This window comes from Eucyclogobius newberryi, unplaced genomic scaffold (assembly GCF_026437365.1).
Source record: "Eucyclogobius newberryi isolate DKJ021-1_F unplaced genomic scaffold, fEucNew1.0.hap1 SCAF_1, whole genome shotgun sequence".
Classification (NCBI taxonomy): Eukaryota; Metazoa; Chordata; class Actinopteri; order Gobiiformes; family Gobiidae; genus Eucyclogobius; species Eucyclogobius newberryi.
The window spans coordinates 47503180-47528919 of NW_027315723.1; the positions used below are offsets into that span (position 1 = coordinate 47503180).

Below are 25740 nucleotides of genomic sequence, written 5' to 3' on the forward strand. Positions count from 1 at the left end.
TATTGTTAGTATTTTTCACTTTTATTGTCTTCTCTGTAAATATTTGGACCATTTTATTTTGAAGTCTGTTATTCATTGTTTACTTTTTCTATTAAATACTGCAGAAAAGGTGGAGCACTTTTGTTGACTGACCCACAAACACACAAAAAACCCTAAGTAAGGCAAGTAAAGGAGTAAAAGTAGAAATTAAGAGAGTGACATCAGGAATTTTTTTTTAAATAAAAAGACAAATTAGATACAAATATTAAGTTCGGAATAATTATCCCATTTTTTCCATTGTTTTTTAAATTAGTCTAATTTTAAGTTGATTCCTGAGGTTATTTTTTACATTGTGCGTATGTCTGTTATGATAATTGTCCAGGCCTTAATCGTCGTAGCCGTTTGAGTCATCCATCTTTCGTGAGGGCCTTCCTCTTCCCAGCTGCAAGGTGTGTGCTCCAAAGTCAGTCATCCACTGTGTCCATGGTGGGGGTTTTGAGGCCCAAGTACATCATTCGTCCTACATTTCTATTATACTTGCCCGATGTTTGGTGGACGTCTTCACTGCTGTACCTCCGCTCTCCTCCACTGTGTGTGTCCTCCGTTCCCTGAACTTTGGGGCTTCATATCGGGACCAGGTCAAAGTAAATTACTGTGGAATGTAGTTCTTCAGTGGGCGCTCCACCGGGCCCCAGCATGGCACCCCTTCCGTTCATATACAAACCAGTGGACATTCATTTAAAGCCTGTCAGGAGGGGGGCTGCGTACGCCTTCCCGACTTCTTACCCATCCCTTGGAATCAGCCTGGAGTCAAAGCATGCGTTTTTTAATGATAGATCCTTGTCGGGACTGCTGCTGACTGCGGGCGATGCAAAGTAATTAAGTTCTTTTCTCAATGCATTCCTCCGCATTGCCCCCTTACATCATCTGCCTCCAGCCCCCTTTAAGCAGAAGCACGTGGGAACTTTAAAAAGCACATTTTAGCTGAGGCAACAGACGCAGATAGAGGCTGGTATAGACTTGTTTTTAAAGGGCGAACATATCATTAAAGGATTTTGACATCTCATTAGGTTGAATGCGTTGCCAAAAGCCAAAACAGACTGAGCGCCCCAAAGGTTCAGTTTAGTTATTATCAGTAATCAGGGGGTTAGATATTCAGGCAATATGTGTCAACCTGACAGAAATATGACTTTCAAAGTATTAGTTGATTGTTTGAAGTGCACATGACAGTGAACATGATGATATTTAATCCATCTTCTTCCGTTTATCCGGGGCCGGGTCGTGGAAGCAGCAGTCTAAGCAGGGACTTCCCTCTCTCCAGACACTTCCTCCAACTCCTCCGAGGATAATATTTAATGATTTACTAAATGTTTTGCCTATTCTCCCTCAATTTGACAATTTTGGTGAAGTTTATAATAGGATGTCCTGGTTGGACCAGAGCAGCAGATGTGACATAAATGCTACAGAATGCTATAACTCTATTAAAAGTCAAAACCCAGCGAAAATATCACAATAGTTATGATTTGACAACTAATAATTATTTAATAATAATTAATTTTGTTAAATGATTGTTTAAACTCTCAGAAAATTGTGTCAGTTGTGTCGAAATTGTCCCTGTATTTTGGATGAAATGTCATTTATGGATGACATTGTTACAAGAGAGATTCTGTTATTTACAACTATTATAACTCAGCTCTACCTCCGGTAAATTGAAGCCTGTGTCTTCACAAATCGGCATTTGACTGATATAAAGCTATGATAAATCTTTACCACAGGCTCTATCCCATCATTAGAAATATCGTGTTTCAGACAAATGTGAAATGACAATAAAATACCCTTATTTGGACTTTTTTTTTTTTATTCAGCTCCTTGCATTTTTATTGTAAATGATATACTTTTCTGGTGTATGATGATGTTATTGCTTGCTTTTTAATGTATCGCAGTATGGCATTATAGTTATGTATTTTTGAGGAGACAAGCAGGTGGTATTTAGACATATTTGCCATTAAAATACCCATAATGATAAAAGCATCATAGATGAGTGCAGGCAAAGCAAAAGCATCTCCATGGAGACAAGCAGGTAGCTTTCCCCCAACAGTCCTGCACCTTTCACTTTTTCTATTTCTAAGGATTTTGGGCCCATAGGCTTTATTGAACAGGACAATGTGATATGTGGGATGAGACTGGGGAAGGACATGCAGCAAACTGTCAGAGCCAGAATGGAGCTCACAGCACGGCCTGTCCACACGGCGGGCATGTGTGCTGTCCACTCCACACATTTGACACATTTCCACTGTCTACTGTTGTTTTCTTTTGCACGAAACAATAACAGGCTTATAAAGAGGAAAAATGCTTTTTAAACTATCCACAGATATTTTCATAGCTGCTGTTTACAAGTCTGAAAACAACTTGTCTATTCTTTGTCTCCACTCAATGTCACAGAGGAAAAGCATAAAGTTTAATGAGCCGACTCTATTTATCGCCTATAAAAGCTTTTATTTGTGGTGCAGTGATGCTCTGCTTGTTTCGCCTGTAGACCTCTCTCTCTATCTCTCTCTCTCTCTCTCTCTCTATCTCTATCTCTATCTCTCGCTCTCTCTCTCTATCTCTCTCTCTCTCTCTCTCTCTCTCCCCTTCTCAATCTCCCTTTCTCTCTCTCTCTCCCTCCCCCTCTCCTCCCCCCTCTCCTATATCTCTCTCTCTCAATCTCACTCTCCCCCTCTCCCCTCTCAATCTCTCTGTCTCTCCTACCCAATTCTCTCTCTCTCTGGCTGCCTCTCTCACTCTCTATGTCTCTCTCTCTCTCCCTCCCCGGCTGTCTCTTTCGCTCTCCCCCTCTCAGTCTCTCTCTGTCTCCCTCGCCCCCCTCTTTCTCGCCTTCTCTCCTTCCCCCTCTCTCTCTCAATCTCTCTTTCACCCCTCAATCTCTCTCGCCCCTTCTCAATCTCCCTTTATCTCTCACTCTCCCCCCCTCTCTCTCCCCTCTCAATCTCTCAATCTCTCTGTCTCTCCAAGCCAATTCTCTCTCTCTCTCTGGCTGTCTTTCTCGCTCTCCCCCTCTCAGTCTCCTCAGTCTCTCTCTGTGTTTCTTGTGGTTGAAAATGAGTTGAGCTGTCTCCTTGTCAGGTCAGCGAGGTGCAAAGACTCCTGGCTGGTTTTTCACTGAAACAGAAAATAATGGTTTGATATCACAGTTTGGACTTGTTAACCGGTTTGAAATAAGTTTGTGTTCTTAGGTATTGGCAGCAACAAAGACCAGGCCTCCAAAATACTTCAAAACATAACACTACTCCTGGAATATTGTGACGCATTACATCTATTTATATCCACGGAGTCAGTCAGGTAACACCACTAAGCTGAGTTACAGGTCAGCTCTATGGAGAGGCGACCTCGCTTATAGCAAGAATACACGTTGTTGTGTTTTTGAGCAATTAAATCACCTGTAATTGAATAAATACAAAATAGATCGGTTTAATGCCATACTGTGGAACATCGCAGGCGAAGCAATAACACCTCAGGCAGAAAACAGCTTTGTGTCTGTGTCTGTGTCTGTGTAGGACGTGGTTGCTGTTGAGATCGGCAGCTCTTTGTAAAATGATACAAGGACAAGGAGGAGCACAATTAACTATGCGCCTTTGGCAACTTCCGGAATAAGGTGAATAGGTTGTGGTACTGTTGAAAAGTATGCAAAGTACTGCACAGTGGACACTTTGCCGCCGCTTCCACTTAAAAAATCAGAAAGGAATAAGTGATACAAAATACATTAAGGGAAAGTTGAATGTTTTTGTATCCAAACTATTTCAACTACCGTAATACTTAGGGTCTAACAAAGTGACCCTTTCAATACTTCAGCTACTTGTACTACTATTACTACTACTACTACTACTACTACTACTACTACTACTACTGATGGGAGCAGACGGAAGCAGAGGGGAGCAGACAGGAGCAGACTGGGCAGGAGTAGATAGGAGCAGACAGGAGCAGAGTAGACAGGAGTAGACAAGAGCAGAATGGACAGGAGCCGACAGGAGCCGACAGGAGCCGACAGGAGCAGAGTCGGCAGGAGCAGACAGGAGTAGACAGGAGGAGAGTAGGTCAGGAGCAGACAGGAGCAGACAGGAGCATGCAGGAGCAGACTGGACAGGAGCAGAATAGGTCAGGAGCAGACAGGAGCAGGCAGGAGCAGACTGGACAGGAGTAGATAGGAGCAGACAGGAGCAGAGTAGACAGGAGTAGACAAGAGCAGAATGGACAGGAGCCGACAGGAGCCGACAGGAGCCGACAGGAGCAGAGTCGGCAGGAGCAGACAGGAGTAGACAGGAGGAGAGTAGGTCAGGAGCAGACAGGAGCAGACAGGAGCATGCAGGAGCAGACTGGACAGGAGCAGAATAGGTCAGGAGCAGACAGGAGCAGGCAGGAGCAGACTGGACAGGAGTAGATAGGAGCAGACAGGAGCAGAGTAGACAGGAGTAGACAAGAGCAGAATGGACAGGAGCCGACAGGAGCCGACAGGAGCCGACAGGAGCAGAGTCGGCAGGAGCAGACAGGAGTAGACAGGAGGAGAGTAGGTCAGGAGCAGACAGGAGCAGACAGGAGCATGCAGGAGCAGACTGGACAGGAGCAGAATAGGTCAGGAGCAGACAGGAGCAGGCAGGAGCAGACTGGACAGGAGTAGATAGGAGCAGACAGGAGCAGAGTAGACAGGAGTAGACAAGAGCAGAATGGACAGGAGCCGACAGGAGCCGACAGGAGCCGACAGGAGCAGAGTCGGCAGGAGCAGACAGGAGTAGACAGGAGGAGAGTAGGTCAGGAGCAGACAGGAGCAGACAGGAGCATGCAGGAGCAGACTGGACAGGAGCAGAATAGGACAGGAGCAGGCAGGAGCAGACTGGACAGGAGCAGACTGGACAGGAGCAGACAGGAGCTGGGCCCTGTGGCTGTTGTTGGTGCAGCTGTGGAGGAAGCAGAGCTGTAAACGTCCTCTCCGCACACGTTACTCCCAGTGTTCTTGTGCCACTTGGTGAGCTGCGGCGCTACAATGGGCCTGATTACTTGATTGCTAGCATGCCAGAGGGAGAGATGCTAGCTGCTATGGAGATGAATGGTGGAGATGTTAGTGAAGAGAAGTGGTTTATGGCTCAAAACACTTTGCTTTTGGCTTGAGAATATGACTGAAAATGTGCAGTTAATTGGTAAACCAGCCTTGAACATAAAAAAAAAAAAGCATTTGCTTCTATTTTCTGAGCTGCAGGGGGGGCTCTATCACAAAATAAATCATTTGTTTGTCCATCATTTAGTTAGTCAGTTGTTGCTTTTTGTGTGTTTTAGGCTGATATTTTATATATATATAGTTTGGCTTTTTGAATCATTTACATCCTGATTGTAAACCATGACATCACACTAGCAACTATGTTGTACACTGGGCCAAATCTCATTAAATGTACATTATTACGTGACAAAAAAAAATACACAAAACCACATTTATTTTGTTGAAGTAATGTTTAAAGTGAAAAATGTGCTTGTTGTAAATTGTGCCAAACTTTTGGATGAAGTCTGTCTTTCTAATGTGACGTTCCAAAAGCTAGACCGTTGGTTTCCTTATGACTAATAGTAATAATGGTTAAGTTAATCCTCTCCGTGGACCTTGTACGTGTCTGTTGGAGGATGACACCCTTAGTGCATGTTTACCGGGCTATTGTCCCCTTTGGCACACAGGCTCATTCATTCCTCAGCTCATGTGTGGAGCTACTGTTCATGATGCAGCAGAATATTCTGGTAGGTCATGGTACAGTGATGGGCTATAGTAACTCTAGCCCCGGGGCTGCTATGTGTGCAATACAGAATAATGCAAATACAATAGTGTTAATGCAGTATTGAATGGTGGAAAGCAGTGGAACGAGCCTAAAGTGGCGTCAGGCACAATTGTAGTGTTTGTGTAACGCACTACGCTAAACACTGCAGGAGGCTATTTACCTCAGGATGGGCAGTAGCTCAGATGCCCTTCCTGACTGGCGTGGGCAATGAGGTGAAGTTTGTTGCACAGTGACACAACAACAGTGAGACATTGGTGTTTAAAGGCGAACACTTGCCCCCACAAGTACTATAGTATTGCAAAATGTTGAATACAATCAAAAGTTTATTGTGACAAAACCAACTTCTAGTAGAGCTACAGCTGCTAAATATCTGGAAAATATTTTAGTACTAGAGATATTACATACATTTGGCCGATGTATCAGACTTTGTAGCGTAAAAGCTATTGACATTAATTCCCCAGCGCAGGCCAAAATTCTGTGTACACATAAAGCTTTATTTTAGTTTTAGACATTAGTTCGAAGATAGCATTGCACTAAAAAACGCTATAGGTTTGTGGTATAACAGGGATGTAGGTGAGTTTGTAGTACAGTACATTTAAATGACATTATTTGGTTAAAATGATCAAAGTCAATCCAACATATCGACCCAAAAACATTAGACATATTATTAAAATCATAATGATTTCAAAGCACAACAGCCGAAATAACAGCCCGAGTTTTAGGAGTGTCAAACAGTTTCCTGAAATCTTTTGCCAGTGCCACGATCTCTTTTACTCAGCTGATCGATACACAGAGCATGTCTGTAAAATGTCTTCAGACGCCTACAGCTCCACAAAAAAGTATCAGCAGCTAGCAAAGCATAGATCTATTACTTGTAATCCTTCTCACTGGCACACAGACGACGGAAGTTGCGTTACTGCATTTGACACTATTCAGCCACCGTATTTGCCAAGCCGCCATATTGTTTAAGTTGTTTATCTTTATTGCGCTTTAAGCCTTTAAGCTTTTGGAAATACTACAGCACAGTGCTACATAACGCTACCTAATTCAACCGACTATTACTACAACGTGTTAGCCAACCTGTAAAGTCGGTAACAACCCATCTATCACGTCATCGTAAGACATGGGCAATATTCTGTAAGATGAATAGCAATCTAGAGACGCTTAACTGCAGAATTGTTCCTTGGAATGAAGATGATCTCAAAATCTGTGTTGTGGTTTGATGTAAATCGTGTCTCCAGTTTGCATTAAAAATTTAAAAGTGGCATGTCTGGGCACATCTTCGTCTTATGTTTTTGCTCCAGTGAAGTCATGCGTGTTTATGGGTGTCTAGCCTTCAGATCATTGCTCATGGCGCAGACAAGTGGTCATTTTAAAAGTTGGTCCACATTGGGTTGTTTGGAGTGGAATGTGTGGCCTTTGGTGCCGAGGGGGAAAGAAAAATAGCTGAGGAGAGAGACAGAGGCTGGGGTAATCTCGATAGAGCATTCCGTAAATCTGCTGAACTCTTCCCGTCTGCTGTTGTGGAGATGCTCGCGATGTGACCTCATTGTTTTTGAATTGTTTACAACGTGGTAGAGCCGTCATGTGCTGCTGCGTTGTCATCTAGAACGTAGCCAAGTGAAAACACATGGCGAGAGAAATACACAGCATTCGAGATTTGATACGACAGCCATTGTTTGTTTGCCCATTCAGTTACAACTTGGATTTCAAGGCTGTCCAAGGTGCTGTATTTGTATTTTCATCATCTTACAAATGTGAAAAACAGAACTAGTATACTTTAAACAGTTTGCAGCGCTCCATGTTGTTTATTAATGCTTTCGTTCATTAATGAGTTTAGAAGAACATTTCACAACTTTCCAGAGCGAGTTTTGCTGTCACGGTAAAGCTAACAAACATTAGCATGCTCACATTCTTCCTGCTCTGTAATTAGGTGCACACAGAGCACAATGGGCTCATTTTAACCCCAAGAGCAACTTTTACAATAATATATTGTACTGGGTCAAAACGGATTTCAAACTTAATTTCGGTACAAAGAAAATGCTCAACACTCAATAAAAAGCAGTTTTTGAAAATGACAACTGACTATTAATGGGTGATATGCCAATAAATCAATACCACAATTTCCCCAGAGGCAAATCACAATTTAAATGCCATCACCATACATTTACATGCTTTATATATGTCTTGTGTTTGAGCATTGAACTGCTATAATCATGGAATAACTGATGATGTGACAATGTGATATTAGTTTCCAGGATTGATTAGTATCTGTGTGTCTGTAAATGTATTAAGTCTTGGTGTTTAAACCTTGATGAAATGTGATGAGTTGCAGTCCATTGGTTGTGGTCATCTTTAGCCTCGTTTAGTATCTGTGTGTCTGAATATTGGCTCGAATGTCTGTTTTGTTTTGCCTGATTTTTCACATTTGATCGGACCTGTCTTTGTGTGCACTGCATTGCTTTTCACCTCGTCAATAATTGATGATGTCGGTGAGGTAAGGCACACTCTGGCAGGCAGGCGTGGGTGGGTGGGGCTGTGGGTGCGTTGGGGTGGGTGGGCCGGGCGCTGACATGTGTTCTGGGGTGCAGATGGGGTCCACGTGAGGGGGTGGGGGGTCAGGAACCAGCTGTGGGTTAGGCCTGTGCCACCAGGATCACTGTGGGGCATAGTGATTGATGGAAGTGTGTAGGAGCCAATGGGGAGAGGGCACAGATGTTAAAGTCCTGCCCACAAATCTACTTATGGGGTTTAATTAAGTAGATCTTATTGACACTTGAAAAGTTTGTTAGACAAATTTAAAAAAAAGAGTGTGATTTTAATGAAGAAACTGTGATTAACCTCATTAAATCCCAAAATATGACAAATACCAGGTGGTTTTGTCAAAATAAATCCACTCAAATAAACATAAGTGATATCGGCAAACTACCATAAACGATTAGAAAGTAGATCTGATGCAATTTGATCATGGAAATGTCTACTTCATTTGCTTCCAGTTGCCTTCATTCTGGAACATTCTGATGACAAAGCATATTAAGGGTCTACTATACCTTACGCTACATTGCTACCCTAAAGTTTCTTGCTCTGGTGGTAGGACAATTAATCTGTTTGTTATGGTACATATAATACATAAAATACAAGTATATTAACAAGTAAAACAGTAAAATTCACTACATAGAACTTTTTAAATATCCAAATACTAGGGTTGTAGTCGAATAAGGATATTCTTGATTGACTTTAGACATTCCTTGTGCTTTCTTTTAACCTTTTTCTGATACACCTGGTAAACGTTGCCCTCAATTTACCAATTAATTGCAATAATGATAAAAACAGTCGATGTGTTTCCCATTTTGGCCCATTTCCCTCTGAGCACAATCCTGTCCGCTTTTCCCGCCATTCATAAAACCTGGGCCTTCTTGTTGACCCTGTTCTTACGCACATGACTGCTGTCTGTTTTCTTACACCGCTTGGGTGGACGTTATAACGTTTGGAGCGCTTGGCCTGCTCCATTGTTCCATTTGGAGGGGACACCATGGACATTTTGGACAGTTCACTGCGTTATATAACTAGAGGACTAGAGCAGGATTAGTACTGGAAATGCCCTGTCCTGAGAGAGCTAGACTGTATTTTTTGGATTGATTTGGTCTTTGTGGCATTGTGTGTGCATTCGGATGCTTTTAACCCAGTAGGACGCTACACACAAATGGCGTGGGAGATTTTCAGGTCAGGCCGATATTTGGAATCTCCCCCAGGGCCAAATTGGTTTAGACGGATTGAAATGTTGAGCACTTTAAATATCAAATGTTGAAAATAGCTTGAGATTCACATACAGAAATGTCATGGGTTAAGAGGTTTGTAGTGGAGGTGGGCGCAACAGTAGTAATAGTAGTACAGCAGCGATAGTGGCAGTAGCAGCAGCAGTGCAGTAGTAGTAGTAGTAGTAGTAGTTGTTGTAAAATTAGTGCCAAGAGTTGTTGTTTTGGTTTATATTAATAGTAGAAGCAGTTTGAGATGGTGCAATATGGATTTTTTTTGAGTCGATGCCAATTATGTAAATTTGTCTTACTGTTGTGGCCGGTAACCAGGACCACGAATGTATGTTGAGTTTTAGTCAAATTCCCACATGGTCTGGAGCAGTGTGTCCCATGTAAGAGGAAGGCTCCATCCAGAGGCGTGGTCAGCCTGGACAATCTGCCAGGTCAGGTCAGGAAGTAACATGAGCTGATAAGTGACACGACACCAATGCCAGTGACAAAATAAAGCAACCGAAACACGTCAACAAGGTAATAACATCTCCTAAATTGATTGACCTTAAAAACCTAAGTCTGTGGATATATCCTATGAAGACAAAATGAACGTTGTTGGAGTAACATGTTATTCGAATCTGATTTTGAGATAAAGATCCACTCATTTGGAAAACATAATTAATTCAGTCAGATTCAATTGATTAATATCAATGTTTTAACAATGTTATTCAATGTAAAAACAACAATACAATACAAACAATATAAGAATGTTAAAAAAGAGCCTTGAATGAACTTCTTCCACTGCTAAACCAAGGCCATCACAGAATACATTTGAGTCAACGCTAACTCCATTAGTCATAGAATCTTGAAGTTCTAGTTCTAGATACTTGAGAGTTAATTTGTGTTTTTGACACATCCCGATCTCTATAGCGTACAAAAACGGTCTCAGTTTGCCTTTAGCACAAAAGTGCAGTCGTAGAAGTCCACTTTCCCCTCATCTGTACCATGGCCCATTAACTCTCCATCCATCAGCCCAGTGACAGCGGGGTAAACTCCGGCCCACCCGTCCAGGTATAAATCATGTAGGTGGAGTGGTAGAGGTCAGCACTGGTCAGCCCTCCGGAGAGCCAGGGGAGCCCAGGTCAGCCAGAACCAGCTATGGCTACTGCACAGGCTACCGGGCCAAGGAAATGAAAATACTCTCACCTGTCAGCAAACGCCAAGAAATGCAGGATTTAGCTGACAGCGACAAGAGCGGAAGTGATGCTGTTCGCCCAAGTGAGGACGGATTGTAAATAGGTTTGCTCGAAAGCTAGAGGCCAATATACAGCACTTTCAAGGCAGTGTCATTGAAAGGGAAGCAACTTTATTTGAACGTGTTTATGTTTAGCAGCTGATCATGGACTTTAGGGCTACAACTAACAATATGTTGCTAGTCGACCAGACAGTGAGTCTTTTTTTGATGAGTCGACAAGTCAAACCATTATTTTAGATTTTTTTAAATACATTTTCAACTTGATAAAGGTAAAACTATGCTGACTTAAGGCTTCTAGATAGTGAATATTTGCAAATAAAGTGTATTATTAATGTTAATGACGTTTTCTCTTGGTGATCGTTGCATTTATTGATGTAGAATATGGGAATTTTTTGATTATTTTCAGACTTTTACATTTATCTGTGCTGTGATTCTTACGTCAATTCTGTTATAAAGAAGTCACATTTTGCAAAATATAATAAGAATGTGATGTGCATCCAACCAAGTTTTTACTCATTTTACCTGCCCACTCAGCACACATGGTTTTAAACACTTTCCATTTGCTGTCTTCATTTAGAAGCTGATATTCCTTTATGATTTATCCTGTTGTTTGTAAGATTCAAGCTGCAAATGACGAGAGGTCCCATATTTTTCCAATTAGACTAAGGAGAATTAATCATTCATCTAATGGACAATGTAAACAGTGCAATGCTATCAGATGGAAACAACAAAACAAGCCCAGTTCTAATAAAACATAATTAGCCTCCCATTACAGAACTCACTTTGGTTTACATTGCAATTATTTTGTTGAGTTTAAACATCCAACCTTCATCATCATAATCCATTTTTGCAAGTGGAGCTTTACGATTGCTAGCTAGAGATAAACTTTGCCTCAACATCTTAGAGTTATTTGCTTGGTTTACACAGCTGGGAGAATTTTTTGAATCCTTTGAATATTAATTTGAAAATAAAAATAAATGACGTGGCCCAAATTGGTTGCACATGCATTTATCTGTGTGTCATCACTTAGCGCTCTGAAGGCTATTCGACTACTGCTTCTCAGTTGCTGTAATAACAAATTGGTCTATATTTGGCGATGATTTTTACCCCAGGCTCGAACATGCTAAAGTGGTCGGAAATTTAACCCCTTACAAGCCAGGACGCAGCCATAACACAGACGAGAGGAATGCCAGGCTAGTGTCGAGTAACCAAACAGAATGAGCTTTGAGGGCTTCCAGAAGGCTAACCTTACTGCTAGCGGTGTAGTACTGTTGTGATGTCAGATGGGGGATTTGGAACAGAGGTGCTGACATGTTTGGAGAAGGGGCTAACAGTGCAGTAGCATGAGTGTGTCTGCGAGGTTACGTCATAGTAAATCTTAGAGCAAGTGAGGAAAGGTATGTGCGCGGTTAGCATAGCCGTGTAATCGCGCTCTAAACTTAATTTGGTAAGAACGGGATTAAGATCGTTGTCGCTTAAACAAACTATATGATGATCTTAGATTTTGACCTTGTAATGTTTGATTTTGTTTCATTCGTGTCTGAGATTTTCTGCTAATTCTTGTGTTCCTCTGTGTTTTTAAAGTCCATGCACCTGCATTATCATACTTGCTCTGATCATGGCAGCACTAAAATTGCCTTGATTACAGCAGCTAGATGGGTTGGCGGTTCGTCTATCACCATAAACATATTGTCTTTGTGTCCTTGGGCAAGACACTTCACCCATATACAGTGCAACAGTGGTTTTTGGCTGTACAAATCTAAAGAAATCAACCAAACAAGGCAATTTGGCCTCAATTTTAAGAAGGTATTGTATGTGGGCACATGCAAAATGGACGTTTTTGAGCTTTTAAACATACTATAACAATGTTCCCTCATCAAAAGCATACCTGGAGTTGTATTTAGCTTCATTCACGCTTGTTTCATTAACACAGTTTGGTGAGTTCTCTCCCTTGAGCTTCAGAAAACACTGTGTTGAATTTTCCAGATGTGTGACGTCATATTCAGAGCTCAAAGATTTTCTGTGCTCTTTTGAAGTCGATAAATCATCACCAGACCCGTTATGACTATTTCCGCCGCCAAATCGTGTTCATGGCATCTGCCCTGCATGTGCATGTGCATGTGCATGTGCATGTGCATGTGCATGTGCATGTGCATGTGCATGTGCATGTGCATGTGTATGTGCATGTCGGGGGCAAGCTAGGTTTGTTTATGTCCCCTATCTACTGCCAGTAGATGGAGCTCTAACTCAGTCCTTGACGAGAGAAATGCCTGACCGCTAAATGCCCATACTACTTCATAATAAACACATTCATTTAAGTACAAATAATACAAGTTTTGCCAGAAGAAATAGATTTGAGTAATTTCTAATAATTTATAATGGTATGTGGTATATTTTTAAAGAATAAGCCAATCTGAAACAAGAAGAAGTCAGTACTTATAGTAGGTATAGTAGGTAAATAACTTGTTTATTTAGGCCTGTTACAAAGTGCCACTAGATGAGTCATGCCTAAACTATGCATTATGTACAACAACCTTTGGTCAAGCACCCAAATTGCTACACTTTCTTTTTCAGTTTTTATTGGCAAACAACACCTTTTATGAATGCAGGCGCCCGCACCTCAGTCAATGAAGGCATTACCTGCTAGCTACACACCTACTTCCTGCCAGATTTGTCACCTCATCTACCAACGTGTACTACTTTCACAATCCCTACAGTATACTTGGGTTTTAATGCTTTAAGAAGAGGAATTACTCTACACCAGACAAGTCTAGATCAGCAAAGTCCAGACACCAAAGTCATCCATCGTTTCCCCCCAGCTGCCACTTAATCACAGGGCCACGCGCGACAGGTAATCCAGTAGAACAATAAAGTCTGAAAAGTAGTTAGTCATGATGTTATTTTGGGAGCATGACTGCGAGGGGGTCCATACTAGAAGGTCTGGTCGTCGTTGAATGTGTGAAAATATTCTGAAATGTGTGAAATATTTTTGGTGTTAATGTTCAAAATGTGGAATGAAATATTTCTTGGAGACGGTTCATAGATATTTGAGGCTGCATTGTTGTCAAGGATGTCAAGATAATCAAGTACAGCTACAGCAATTGTTAAAATGTTGTGAAAATTTAAGATATTTGCTATTTTAATGCCATAAATTAGTTGTGTTTATTATTTACTAACTTATGCAGTTACATTTTATACATTTTATATACATCTTGGTGTCCTTCTAGGTGCGTAACCCCCATTTTAGTAATGGTAATGGAAAAAATAATACATTTTGATGACATTTGTATCAATCAGAATTCCGTTTATTCATCTGGGGCAAAGTATTTTTGCTACAGACACGCAACAGAGCGGCAGAAGAATTTGAGTTATCAAAAAACAAAAATTACACTAAAATTAGATTAGAAACACAGTAAGAATAAAATACTATAATTTGTTTTATCAGCTAAACCAAACTAAAATTACATTTAACTTAACCTATAAAACTAGACTTTGTAAAGAGGAGGTCTTTCAGTGGCATTAACAGTCTGTTGCTGAACGAGCTCGTGCAGCTGACCAACACACTGGAGTGTGTGGGAGGCAAAGTCCAGAATAGTCCTGATTTTGGACAACATCCTCCTCACTGCATCCAGGATTTTTGTAACGGTACATAAAATACTCACAAAAAACTACTATAACTTAGGGGGATTCTCAAGAACTGCTTCTAGAGTTATTGGTGTACTGGCAGATCATGAAAGAGCTCCCCTTTAAGAAACTCAACTTGAATCCAGGCAGTAGTTTTTAGTGAGTGGCTATGCATCTGGGAGCCATTTTTCTTTCTTGTCTGTAAGATTTGTTGCTTTCTGGCTGTAGCTGCACCCCGGGAGACCTCTGCGTTCTCTAGTTCTTTGTTATCTGTGCCAGTATGCCAAGATTTATCACATTAAATCCCAGAATGCCCTCCTCCTCACGTGGAATTCTTTGTTTAGTCCTGGCTAGAACAAGGATGCCCTGATGCCTCCGTTTTCTTTTTTTTCCGTAAAGCTATTTTTGCCCAATCTGCAAGCTATGTTTATGGGGGAGTGACGATGTTATCTTATAAACTTCTGTGATGACACGTTGACTTATGGTTTTCTTTCTTGTCTTTGTTTAGGGAAAAGTTGGCCGTGGCTCGACTACAGAGGGAAGCGGCAAGGAGCAAGAGTGAAGAGACAATGGTAAAGTATGCGGCTTGTAATCAGCACGCAACCCGGGACACCACAGCCACTCTGTTAGTCACGCCTGGACTACCGCGCTCCTGGCACCACACTGACGCGATTGTTGCGGTGCCTAGTCCAGGCCAGGCCATAGGCTGGGATGAATCGCAAAATTGTCTTAGCAGGCTATAAAAAGAACTTTGTGGTCAAACTTGACATCGAAATGTCCAGAGACAAACTAAAAATATTGAATGGAAAAGGTGATACATTTTGGTCCAGAGACGTTTCAAGCTACATGGTGATTAGGCACTGGCTCCACTGGTCACTTTGGGCCTCACTCAGAACTTCTCAGAATTGTTGAGGTGCAAATGTTTGCTTTTTCATTGTTTTAAGCTAGAGATGGGACATGACCCGTGCCACGATCTAGGGCCTCATCTACAAAGGACTGTGTTGGAATTAGGCCTCTAGAGGAATATGCCTTACAAACTCCTGATTTATAAAAACCCTCCGTGTGCTCTCCATCACATCACAATCCTGTACCTGGAATCTGCGCAGGTGAACCCATGTCACATCACAACCTCTCCACACCTCTCCACACCTCCAAAACCTCAAAAAATAGCCATGCAAAGTGACTTGAATTATACTTACCTAAACATAAGCCGATAATCAGTGAGTTAGACAAGACATGGAACAGAGACTGCACGCAACAGTGTGAAAATAAAAGTGACTCTTTAACATGACAGACTTAATTGTGATATAGTAGCCCACGCTTAATATTTAGGCAGTACATTTTTGCAGATATAGTTGTTTTATCGTTGTGCTTCAGACTCTTAAAGGCAGAATGAGATTGACCCTGTTTACGCTCACAGACACATGCAAACAAAGGTCTGAATGGTCATAGAAGCATCACAGATGCCCTACCTGAAAGAATGAAAGGCAGAGAAGTGTGGCTCAACCGCTTCTGCTGCAGCAAAGACAAGAGCGGGTACAACACAAAAGACTGTAAACACGAGAAGCTCTGTCAGATGATCTAATTCTGCCAGTGAAACATTCTGCGGAAAACTCCAGTTTTGGGTCGGGCACAGATTAGGGAATTGTTTAATTTATTTAGACAGGCAGGGCCCTTAAGAGCAAGCTCGCTGTGACAAAATAATGGAGGGAATAACTTGGGTCATAGTTCAGATTCTCTCTCGGAAGTACCGTGTTGTCTCAGTGCGTCAATAGACCAAACCTCGCCTATGTGCTCCGTCTGAGGGGTTTTATCTCAAGTCTGATCAATGTTTGTTGATCAAATTGGATCCTCTCTGTGTGGCACTTATCCAATTATCAAATTATCTTGTGAGATTTGATTCCATATATTTACATTTGGCTTGGACAACAACAAAAAGCTCAATGCTGCTGAGTTACACCTCTTGAGAAGCTTTAGTTTAAGCTGTGCTACAATGAAAGCAAAAGAGAAATAAACAAATACATTTTTTTAAATAAATGATGTTCTTGTGATCTCAATTTCATGTGAAGCTTCTATTCAAAGTATTTCTCCAATGTTTTCCCACAAAGCAGCAGTAGTAGTAGTAGCATTACTCTCAATCATATTTCATTCTATTGACAAAAGAGAACATTTTGACCACCCATACATTTTGAAAACCTGATGATTTCATATGTTGTGTAACTCCAACAAAACCACTTATACGATCAATCTGAATCTATTGAGATGTGTTATCACTAAATCTTCCGTTTGGCAAATTGGGGCTTATGGTCTTTTGTTAGGGTGCGTGAAAAGGCACATTGATATCAGGTGCTCTTGTGTTTGGGTGAGCATGTGAAGGGAGCAGCTGGCTGGAGTCCTCAGAATCGCAACTTCCAGCATGCTCCAGTGATGGCTGTGGGCCTAAAGCAACCAACCCAACGTTTGGCTGAAACGTTCACACTGTATTCTTTATTGATCCCTGAAGGAGCAGTGCTTATTTTTCTTTCTCGCTGTTTCCCCCTACAGTGAAGGACAGTGGAGAAGGTCGACACTGAGGGTCAGATATAGAACAGCGCCCCCGGAGGTTGGGGAATAGAGCATGGTTAGCCGAGGGCGTTAGCTGCAGTTTCTTGGCGTCAATATGGATTGGGTCATAACCTTCACATTTAACACAAGAATGGACTGAAAGGCCTATAGTTAAATATTTAAGCAGCATATTCCATTGACTATTCTATTGACATTCTGTAAATGCGTAAGTTAATAAATAGGTATACAAAATGTGTCTATATTTGGCAGAGATAAAAGGTAGCATGAATATGGTGTGTGTTTAAATGTCTTGGTGGTCTTGGTTCGTGGTTGGAGAAGCCGATGACACATATTGCCAGCCTAGCCTCTGTCAGTCTGCCCCAGGACAGCTATGGCTGCAATATAACTTACCGTGGAGGGTTGAGTGAATGAATAATGACAACAGTGTAGCGCTTTGAGCACCCTTCAAGTGTAAGACATTAGCAAGCTGTTCTATCTCAAAATACAACCTCCTTCAACAGAACGGAATTATTTTTTGCAATGAGAATGAGAAATAACAAGTGTCAAAAAACAAACCGCCTGTGCAATTGTTGCGTTTGTTTTACTACAGAAGGCACAATCTGATCCAAAATATGTCTCAGGCTCCTTTCGCCGCTCTAGCCTATCATTACCATCAAGTTTCTCTTGCACACCCGTATACTATAGGCATGCCTAACTAATTTTCCCACTCAGGGCTCTAATCAACCGCTCCTTTCCCTCCTGAGGCCTGATTTTCACTATGGAAGAATGGAATGCATGCAACCTCTAGAAAGCCCTCATATCAGTGCCTTGCATCAGATACACGGACCGCACAGTTCCCCATATAGTGTGCTATATATATTATATACTTATATACTTACAGAGAAATCCAAACTGTGTGTTTAGAAATTGGCAGTAATACAAATGCTATGGATACTTAAATAAACTGCAAAATCCTGTTTGGTTCCCATCCACATGCTGTTTATTGGAAAACTAGCATTGGCTGGTTAGAAGCATACGTTCATCTATTTATCAAGTTCAATCATGCTAGCTAACATTAGGGTACTTGCATTTAGCTTGTTTGCGAAGTTGGTCTTGGTCATTGGTTGACCTTTTTGTTTTGAAAAAGACTTAAATGCGTTATTAGAAGTAGTTCTATTGAATTTAGATAATTATCTATGGAAGTGGGAGTTGAGAAGTGGGGAAACCATACTGAAGCGCTGATTAGCCACAGAACTCAGCTACATTTTTAAGAAATTGTACTTCTACTTTTTGACACTAAAGTTAAAGAATATTTTTATTGAAGTAACAGTACTCTTACGTGACTAAAACTGCGAGTAAATCGTAAAGTGACAAAATCTTTATGACATGATATGACGTAATGAAATTATTTGAACGTTTGTATTTTTTGCACTGCTCCTTTGGATATAGTTATAGTTATAGAATAGTTTTTCTCTTTTTAGGTCTATCTTTTGAAAATATTTTGTGCATTATTTAATGTAACGTCCAGACAGTTCCCCTTCAAGTTACTTTTACTTGAGTAATAGTTTCCCAACATACTTTTTTACTCTTACTTGAGTAGTTTCTTGGACCACTACTTGGCTACTCTGCCAGCCTCTGGATAGTCATGGCAAAAGAAATCAAATGCACAATTAGATTTTTCTCAAGCATTTTTCATCAACTAACTTCTGGAGAGCTTTTGCACCATGAACAATCTAGTGTATTTTTCTTCAGCTCATATACACTTAAGTTGGAGCAAATAAATGATAAATGGCTTAAAGATGAGCTAGCTTTCTACTTTGGATAAGGTTAATGTAAGGTTATGGTACACTTTATTTTCATATTTTTTAGGAAAATTAATAAAGTATCCTCTGCATTTGACTCCTCCTTCAATGTTGCTGTGCCAACCTGCCAGGAGCAGTGGTCGCTGCAGCGCAGAGCCCGCGGACGCAGCTCTAGATCTTTGTTCTAGGCTTGGCAAGAACTACCATATAGTGAATGATTTGACCTATAAGCATGTTATACATGTGCACAGAAAAGACAAGATAATCGAACCTGCAACCTTCTTGCTGTGAGGTGAGAGGTAGCGTTATAGTCAGCTATCACATTATTTTGTTGTTTGTTGTCTTGGTGAGTTCAGTATACTAAAGTATTGATACTTGAGTTGCAGCATCATCTATTGCATCAAAGGTTACACATTTTTATATAAAAGAGTTTCATATATTTATTTCTGAGGACTCCAATCCTACGTCACTTAAGAATAGAATAATATTTTCAAAACCTACTTTGTTTTCAATTTACGGTGTGCCAGAGCTTTCTTCCCTGCAGCATGTGTGTATCTAACGTAATTGAATTTATGCCTGTGCTTGTCGGCCTGTCGGCACCTCCCGTAACACCAACCCCTGACCTCACCAGAGCTGTCAAAAATATAACCTCTCCTCGGCCCCCAGCTAGCCGAAGTACTAATTATTACCCTTTAACGTTGGCGCATTAGCCAGGCGCATGCTAGGACTTGAGAGAGGAGGATGAGTTATCTATGCCAGACAGGAGGATGGGTAGGCTTGGAGGGGGTGAACCTAAGAATGATAGCACTGAAGGGAGGGGGATCGCACTAAGCTCCATTCAAAATTGGGATTATCGCCTGCCGGATTCCCCCTCGCCGCTCTCTCTCGCTGGCATTCTAAGCGTCGGCAATAGAAGTGAGGGAAAAAGCTGCTGCATTGAAGAGATAATAACAGAGAAGAAAAAGTGCAAGCAATGTGAAGTTAAGAAGCCTAGGATACCCCCGCTCTACGCATATGCCCAGCCCCACTTTATAGAGTATATGCCCAGGGACCCTCCAAAGTGCTGAGGACATTTTAGCATGCGACATCCATTAGCGTCTTGTATATCAAAGCTAAACAATTGTACATTGGTAGTTTTTGCTCCAAGTATCCGCTGAGAACGGCTACATTGGGTATTACACTGTCTAGTCTTCACAGTCACAGCAATATTAAAACCCTTTGAGTGATATTTATGCTACTCATTCCAACTTTGGAAACTTAGTCTTTCTTCAACAGTAGCGTTAACAGCTTAAAGCAACAGAATGAAACTTCTGAAGGTGGCAAGTCGCCTACATGATTCCACAGAAATGGAACGTTAAAACCATATACTTCTAAACAATCTCTGTGGAGATATATATGTTTTATGCCATAGTTTGAAAATGTTATAGTCAAAGGAATTTCATAGAAACAAGCAGGCCAAGTACGAATCAGGTTTGTGGATATGCAAGTCCACTCACAGTCAGGAAGCATGTGTTCAAGGTGCTAAATCACACTGGTACGATTGTACTGGGCCTGCTCTGGCTTCCATATACAAGCGCTGTGTAAATGAACAGTATTAACAGCTGGGGACTGGGGGGGCCACTACTTCATGAGCACTCCTCTGGGGGCCACTGCTTCATGAGCACTCCTGTGGGGGCCACTGCTTCATGAGCACTCCTGTGGGGGCCACTGCTTCATGAGCACTCCTGTGGGGGCCACTGCTTCATGAGCACTCCTGTGGGGGCCACTGCTTCATGAGCACTTCTGTGGGGGCCACTGCTTCATGAGCACTCCTGTGGGGGCCACTGCTTCATGAGCACTCCTGTGGGGGCCACTGCTTCATGAGCACTCCTCTGGGGGCCACTGCTTCATGAGCACTCCTCTGGGGGCCACTGCTTCATGAGCACTCCTGTGGGGGCCACTGCTTCATGAGCACTCCTTTTGGGGCCACTGCTTCATGAGCACTTCTGTGGGGGCCACTGCTTCATGAGCACTCCTGTGGTGAGGCAACGGAACATGCACATTCACACAGACCATAAACACTTAAAACGCAATGTCATTTTGTTGTCAGTAGAATGGGTGGGGTCTCCAAAAGACAGCAAGTAGTTTGGGATTAAAATAAGATTCAAATGTTGGGTAGTTGAAATGGGGCTTTATGGATCTATGGACTAAACAAACTACTTACACACACCAAAATAGTCATGTTTATAGTTACTGTATAAAACTGATTCTCCAGAGGTCAATTATGAATAGTGTTGACTCTGTAATTAATTTCCATATTCACGCTCTGTTAAGCCCCTGAGTGCTGGTGACTTTGATTGACAGTTGGCAGTATGTACGACTGTCCTCTCTCGTCTCTGATCACTCAAGCATAAATTCATTAGGCCTTCATCAGATACTATCATGTTCTAACTATTCTACTTTAACAAAAATGTGGCGCTTTTATGCAAGGTCCAAATAAAATTAACACTCTTACTTGTAAGTAATACTGTAGGAAATATAAATAGAATAAAACCTCTGAAGGTAAATAAGTAAATAACAGTATCTAGCTCTGTTCACCACTGCAGTGAGGGAAGACTTGGCTAACTTAACAGTAACAGTAAATCCACTATTTGAAAGTTAGAAGTCTACACTGCAAAGCCAAATGCGCTCTACATTTTCGGAGCACTTCGACTTGTGTGGGCATATCTCAAACCCATCACGCCCAGATTCAAAACAATAATTACCAACCAAATCGTGTTTGACGCTTCTTTTTCCACAAACTATTACTGAGATCCAGAGTGTCTGCCTCAGTAAACTGCAGTAATTGTACCTTATGCTAACCACCGTCATACGATCCTGATGTTTCTAATCAAGTTTATATGGATCAATGTTACGCAGTGAGACCGCATATGGCACCGTCTGACATACTTTCATTCAACATTCATTGGTCAAGCCACATGGAACATTTGAGAAGAAGGAATTACAGCAGATGGTTTGCAAAGTAAAAAGCAGTCATAAAATATAGTTATTATTTGACTGTTAAAATACTTTAGACAAACATGGAGGCAAAAATATGAATCAAATAATATATCTACTTATATATATTGTGTATATATTATATAGTGTGTATATATTATATAGTGTATTATTGTATTATCATTGTATTATCCTTATTTCTACTCCAATTTGTTATGTTCAAAGTATATTTAATATTCTAGTTAGACGGTTAAACATGAAGTACACAAATTATGTTAAACTGACTTTTTAAACCACGTATATGATTGTTCCCTCATCAAAAAATAGTTAGAGTTGTTTGGAGGATTTTTCATTATTTCTTCTGAGAGCCTCACAAAAACACTGCTGTTTTAATTCCACAAATCATCATTCTCAGCATTTCTGCCGTGATCACATTTATTACAACTGCGTGCTTATATTAGCATGTTAGAGCACGCTAGCTTTTGTTTATTTTTACAGTGGTACTAGTATTTCCAATACTATGCAGATTTTACGTATATAGAGGGGAATCTGCTGTAGGTTTTGGAGTCCCTCTCACTCTTTACCCAAGGCGTGGTGGTGCTTGTCTGTGCGGGTCGTTTGATGCCACCCTCCTCTGGAAGTGTGTCGGCCAGGAAGCTGCTATTCCTTTCACCACCACGGCTGCACATGTGGGCTTGTAAAGAGGGTCTGGGTGCTTCCATTTAAAAGGCATTTAAACGGTTAGGCTTCTAAGGGCTGCAGCTGTCAAAACATGAGCAAATACAGCAACTTGGCTGGACTTTTTCAGTTTTTAAAAGTCCTAGAATGCATAATTGGGGGTACTGACCACCTTTGAGCATCTTTATTTTGGTATTTCACATACTATAGTTTAAAATAGTAAATACAAATTCTGCTCTGATTATCTTGCAGAACACCACAATTGCAGACTAAAGTGAAACAGTTTAAATCGGGCTAAGAACGAGTACCTTTAGTTTGCCATCTTATGTTTTATATAAAAAATATATTAAATGTTTAAGATAAACATTTCAATTTTTTTCAAACTGGCTTCTCACTTCCAGGTCCTCAGCACGCAGTTGTACTGATCGTGATTAGATGGGAGAAATGCACAGAAAGAGTCTGCCGATGATTTATGGTTAAGAGAAGATTCTCAGAGCCACGTCACAGATCGAGTAAAACGTCCGTCGTTAAGGAGTTTTTTAATGTTAGAACAATGTTAGAACATATATTTTTTTTTAAAAGCAGAAAAATCAATTTAGCTTAATATGTGTCCTTTAAATGCTGTTCTGATGGTTTGATGTATGAACTTTAATACATCGAAAAGCACAATTATTTAAGGTTTTGAGCTCCAAAGAAAGAGATCAACTAAATCAAAACAAAATTATTAACATGTGTAAATGAAATAATAACATATTAAATATAATTTTGTGGCTACTAAATTGCTCATCAACATGCTCCAACACTAAGCTCCAATGTTATAACGTTATTCCCTCATCAAAAACAGTTGTATTTTGCTTCATTCACACTTCTCTCAGTAATCCTTTTTGCAAAACTGTCTTGCACTGAGCCTCAGATATCAACCAGTTTCAAATTTCCCGGGTTGTGATGTCATAACAATCCTGCACAGTTTCCAATCCATAAGTCCATAAATCATCATCAGACTCGTTATGAGCATTTCTAATCCAATTTAATTACAACTGCATGCTACATTAGCATGCTGTCGAGTTGGTTAAACAGCTAGCTTTTCTTTATTTTCATGGTTCATTCCCACTGTTGTCAATAGATGGATTACATTTTAAAACATCAGATGCAAAGCAGAGGTACAAGAGCATGTTTAAAACCCAATAACAATACAAAGAATGCAGAATAGGTCTCCTATAAATCTTTTTAATTTAACTTATTTTACTTACAGATGTTAAATCGTATAAAAAAGAAGTGATATTGTTGTTTTTTAATAGTTTTTTAATGGTATTCATTCATTTCTGTTTTATTCTATTTATATCAAATTACCTTTTAATATTTCAACCAGTTTAAATGCAGCTGTTCACTCGAGATAGAAGTGCGGGATAAAAAAATGCACTGCATGATAAAAAAAACACTTCTGCGTCTCCTAATTGTATTCAAATCTGATCTCTCCGGAGTATTTCATGTAGAAAATGGAGTGGAGATAAGACGCCGCTGCCAAGTGCTTCATGGCTGGCAGAGGGTGAAGTGGGCCCTCCAGCCAAGTGAAAGAATCAGCTCCTTCTGATCATAAAGCTCTCTGTATATGCTACTGTCTGCAGGATTAGAGCCAGCCATGTACTTACATATTTAATATATGTCACTGCTTATGAATTAAGGGGGTGAACTGAAGGATTCAACGCCGCAGTAATGTGTTATGGTGCTAAATTGTCAAGAGAAATAGTTTGAGGCATCTGGAGGCAAGTTCTTTAACGTTAAGATGATTCTATAGACCGACTTAAATATATCACAATGACACCAAGGTAGAAAAAGGCTCATTTGTATTCATGATTTTACTTTTTCAGTCCAAATTAGCCTTCATTTAGTCTCAGTATAATATATATATATATATATATATATATATATATATATATATATATATATATATATATATATATATCGCAGCCTTATCACATATCACATTAAATTCCAATATTATGTTTTTTTCAAGTGTTTAAACAATGGATAGACTGATAAATAAACTATGTTTTTGGTGAAAAACAGGGTTCCACCAAAGTTACTTAAGTCATAATATAATAAAGAGAAAAATAATTTGTTCATTTCGTTGAACACTCATGAAAAGTAAAATTTAAAGTCATTATAAAACGATCATGCAGGTTGGATTAAATCATTCTCCTATTTGAATGAACCCAAACAAAGTGTGTGCAGTTCTTTTTGTCCTGAGGGCCCCTGTAGCTCTCTCTGCTGTCCCTGTGGAGTTTTGCTGACAGCTGTATCGACCCCTGGTGACAATATTGGGGGGACTCAGGTGTCATCCCCCCTCGGCCCTTATCTTCTCTGTACAGGACGTCCCATGGCCACATTGACCCACTGACAGGCCGCTGTGCTGAGTTTGTGTGGGTGGGATTTGGGAGGCACTTGACAGGGTTGTCCACTGGGTCCTATGATAAATGGGCCACTCGTATGGTTTAGCGTATTCCTGGGGCGTGTGTATTATTGCCATCGCACCCGCGGCTAACAGAGAGCTAGCCATAATGTAGTGGTCCTTCACAGTAATTGAATTGATGGAGCCCCAAGGGAACATAGCTAGGATGTACTTTCCTCTCTTTGTTTCATAAAGGCCGCTGATATCTAACAAAACATACTCACCAAACACTTTTATCATTCTAATTGCTGCTCATTGTTGAAGGCTTGGCTCCAAACATTGCAACGTTTTGATTGGCATTTCATTGAATACCTTCTGTTATCTTTCATTTGCAAAGAAGCTTTGTCTAAGCAGTAATAGAAGGTTTATCTGTGCTGCGGCTCGTTAATCAAGGAAGCGAGTACCTGAGCTGTTGATAACCGCTAATTGATGCTATCTGCGGACGGTTCGAAAATGCTGAACTGCTCAAAAAAAAAAATGTGGATCAAACATGAAAAAGACAAACTTATGTATTTCCAGTAGATCCGTTGTGCGTGAACATTGTGAGAGTTTTTGACAATATATTTTCGTACGCAAAAAAGTAAATTAATGTGAACCACAGACCACTGAAAAGGATGTCTACCAGTGATGAAGGTCCCTGCAGGTGTTTTGAAGTACACACAAACATACAGCCTCTGATAAATTAGCCTTTTCCGTACAATAGGTTATTTTAGTTCCCAAAAAGTCATACCTTTAATTAGAAATGTAGTCAGCCTCATTCTGATGCTCTCCATTCTATTAGGGTTGATCTGATACGGCTTCTTTTCGATCGATGCACACAGTTTGAAGTTTAAGTTCACAAATGAATCCCTTTTACTACATGTATGTATTTTCT

General features: G+C 40.7%; 1 protein-coding gene across 4 annotated transcripts in view; it reads left to right on the forward strand.

Annotated features, from left to right (window-relative positions):
• Positions 1-25740, forward strand: part of LOC140361706 (nck-associated protein 5-like) — a 246145-nt gene that overhangs the window by 134260 nt on the left and 86145 nt on the right. For all 4 annotated transcript variants that reach the window (XM_072447498.1, XM_072447506.1, XM_072447541.1 and 1 more), the window contains one exon: positions 14926-14989. In XM_072447498.1, the coding sequence (XP_072303599.1) occupies positions 14926-14989 (64 nt within the window). The remainder of the gene's footprint in view (positions 1-14925; positions 14990-25740) is intronic.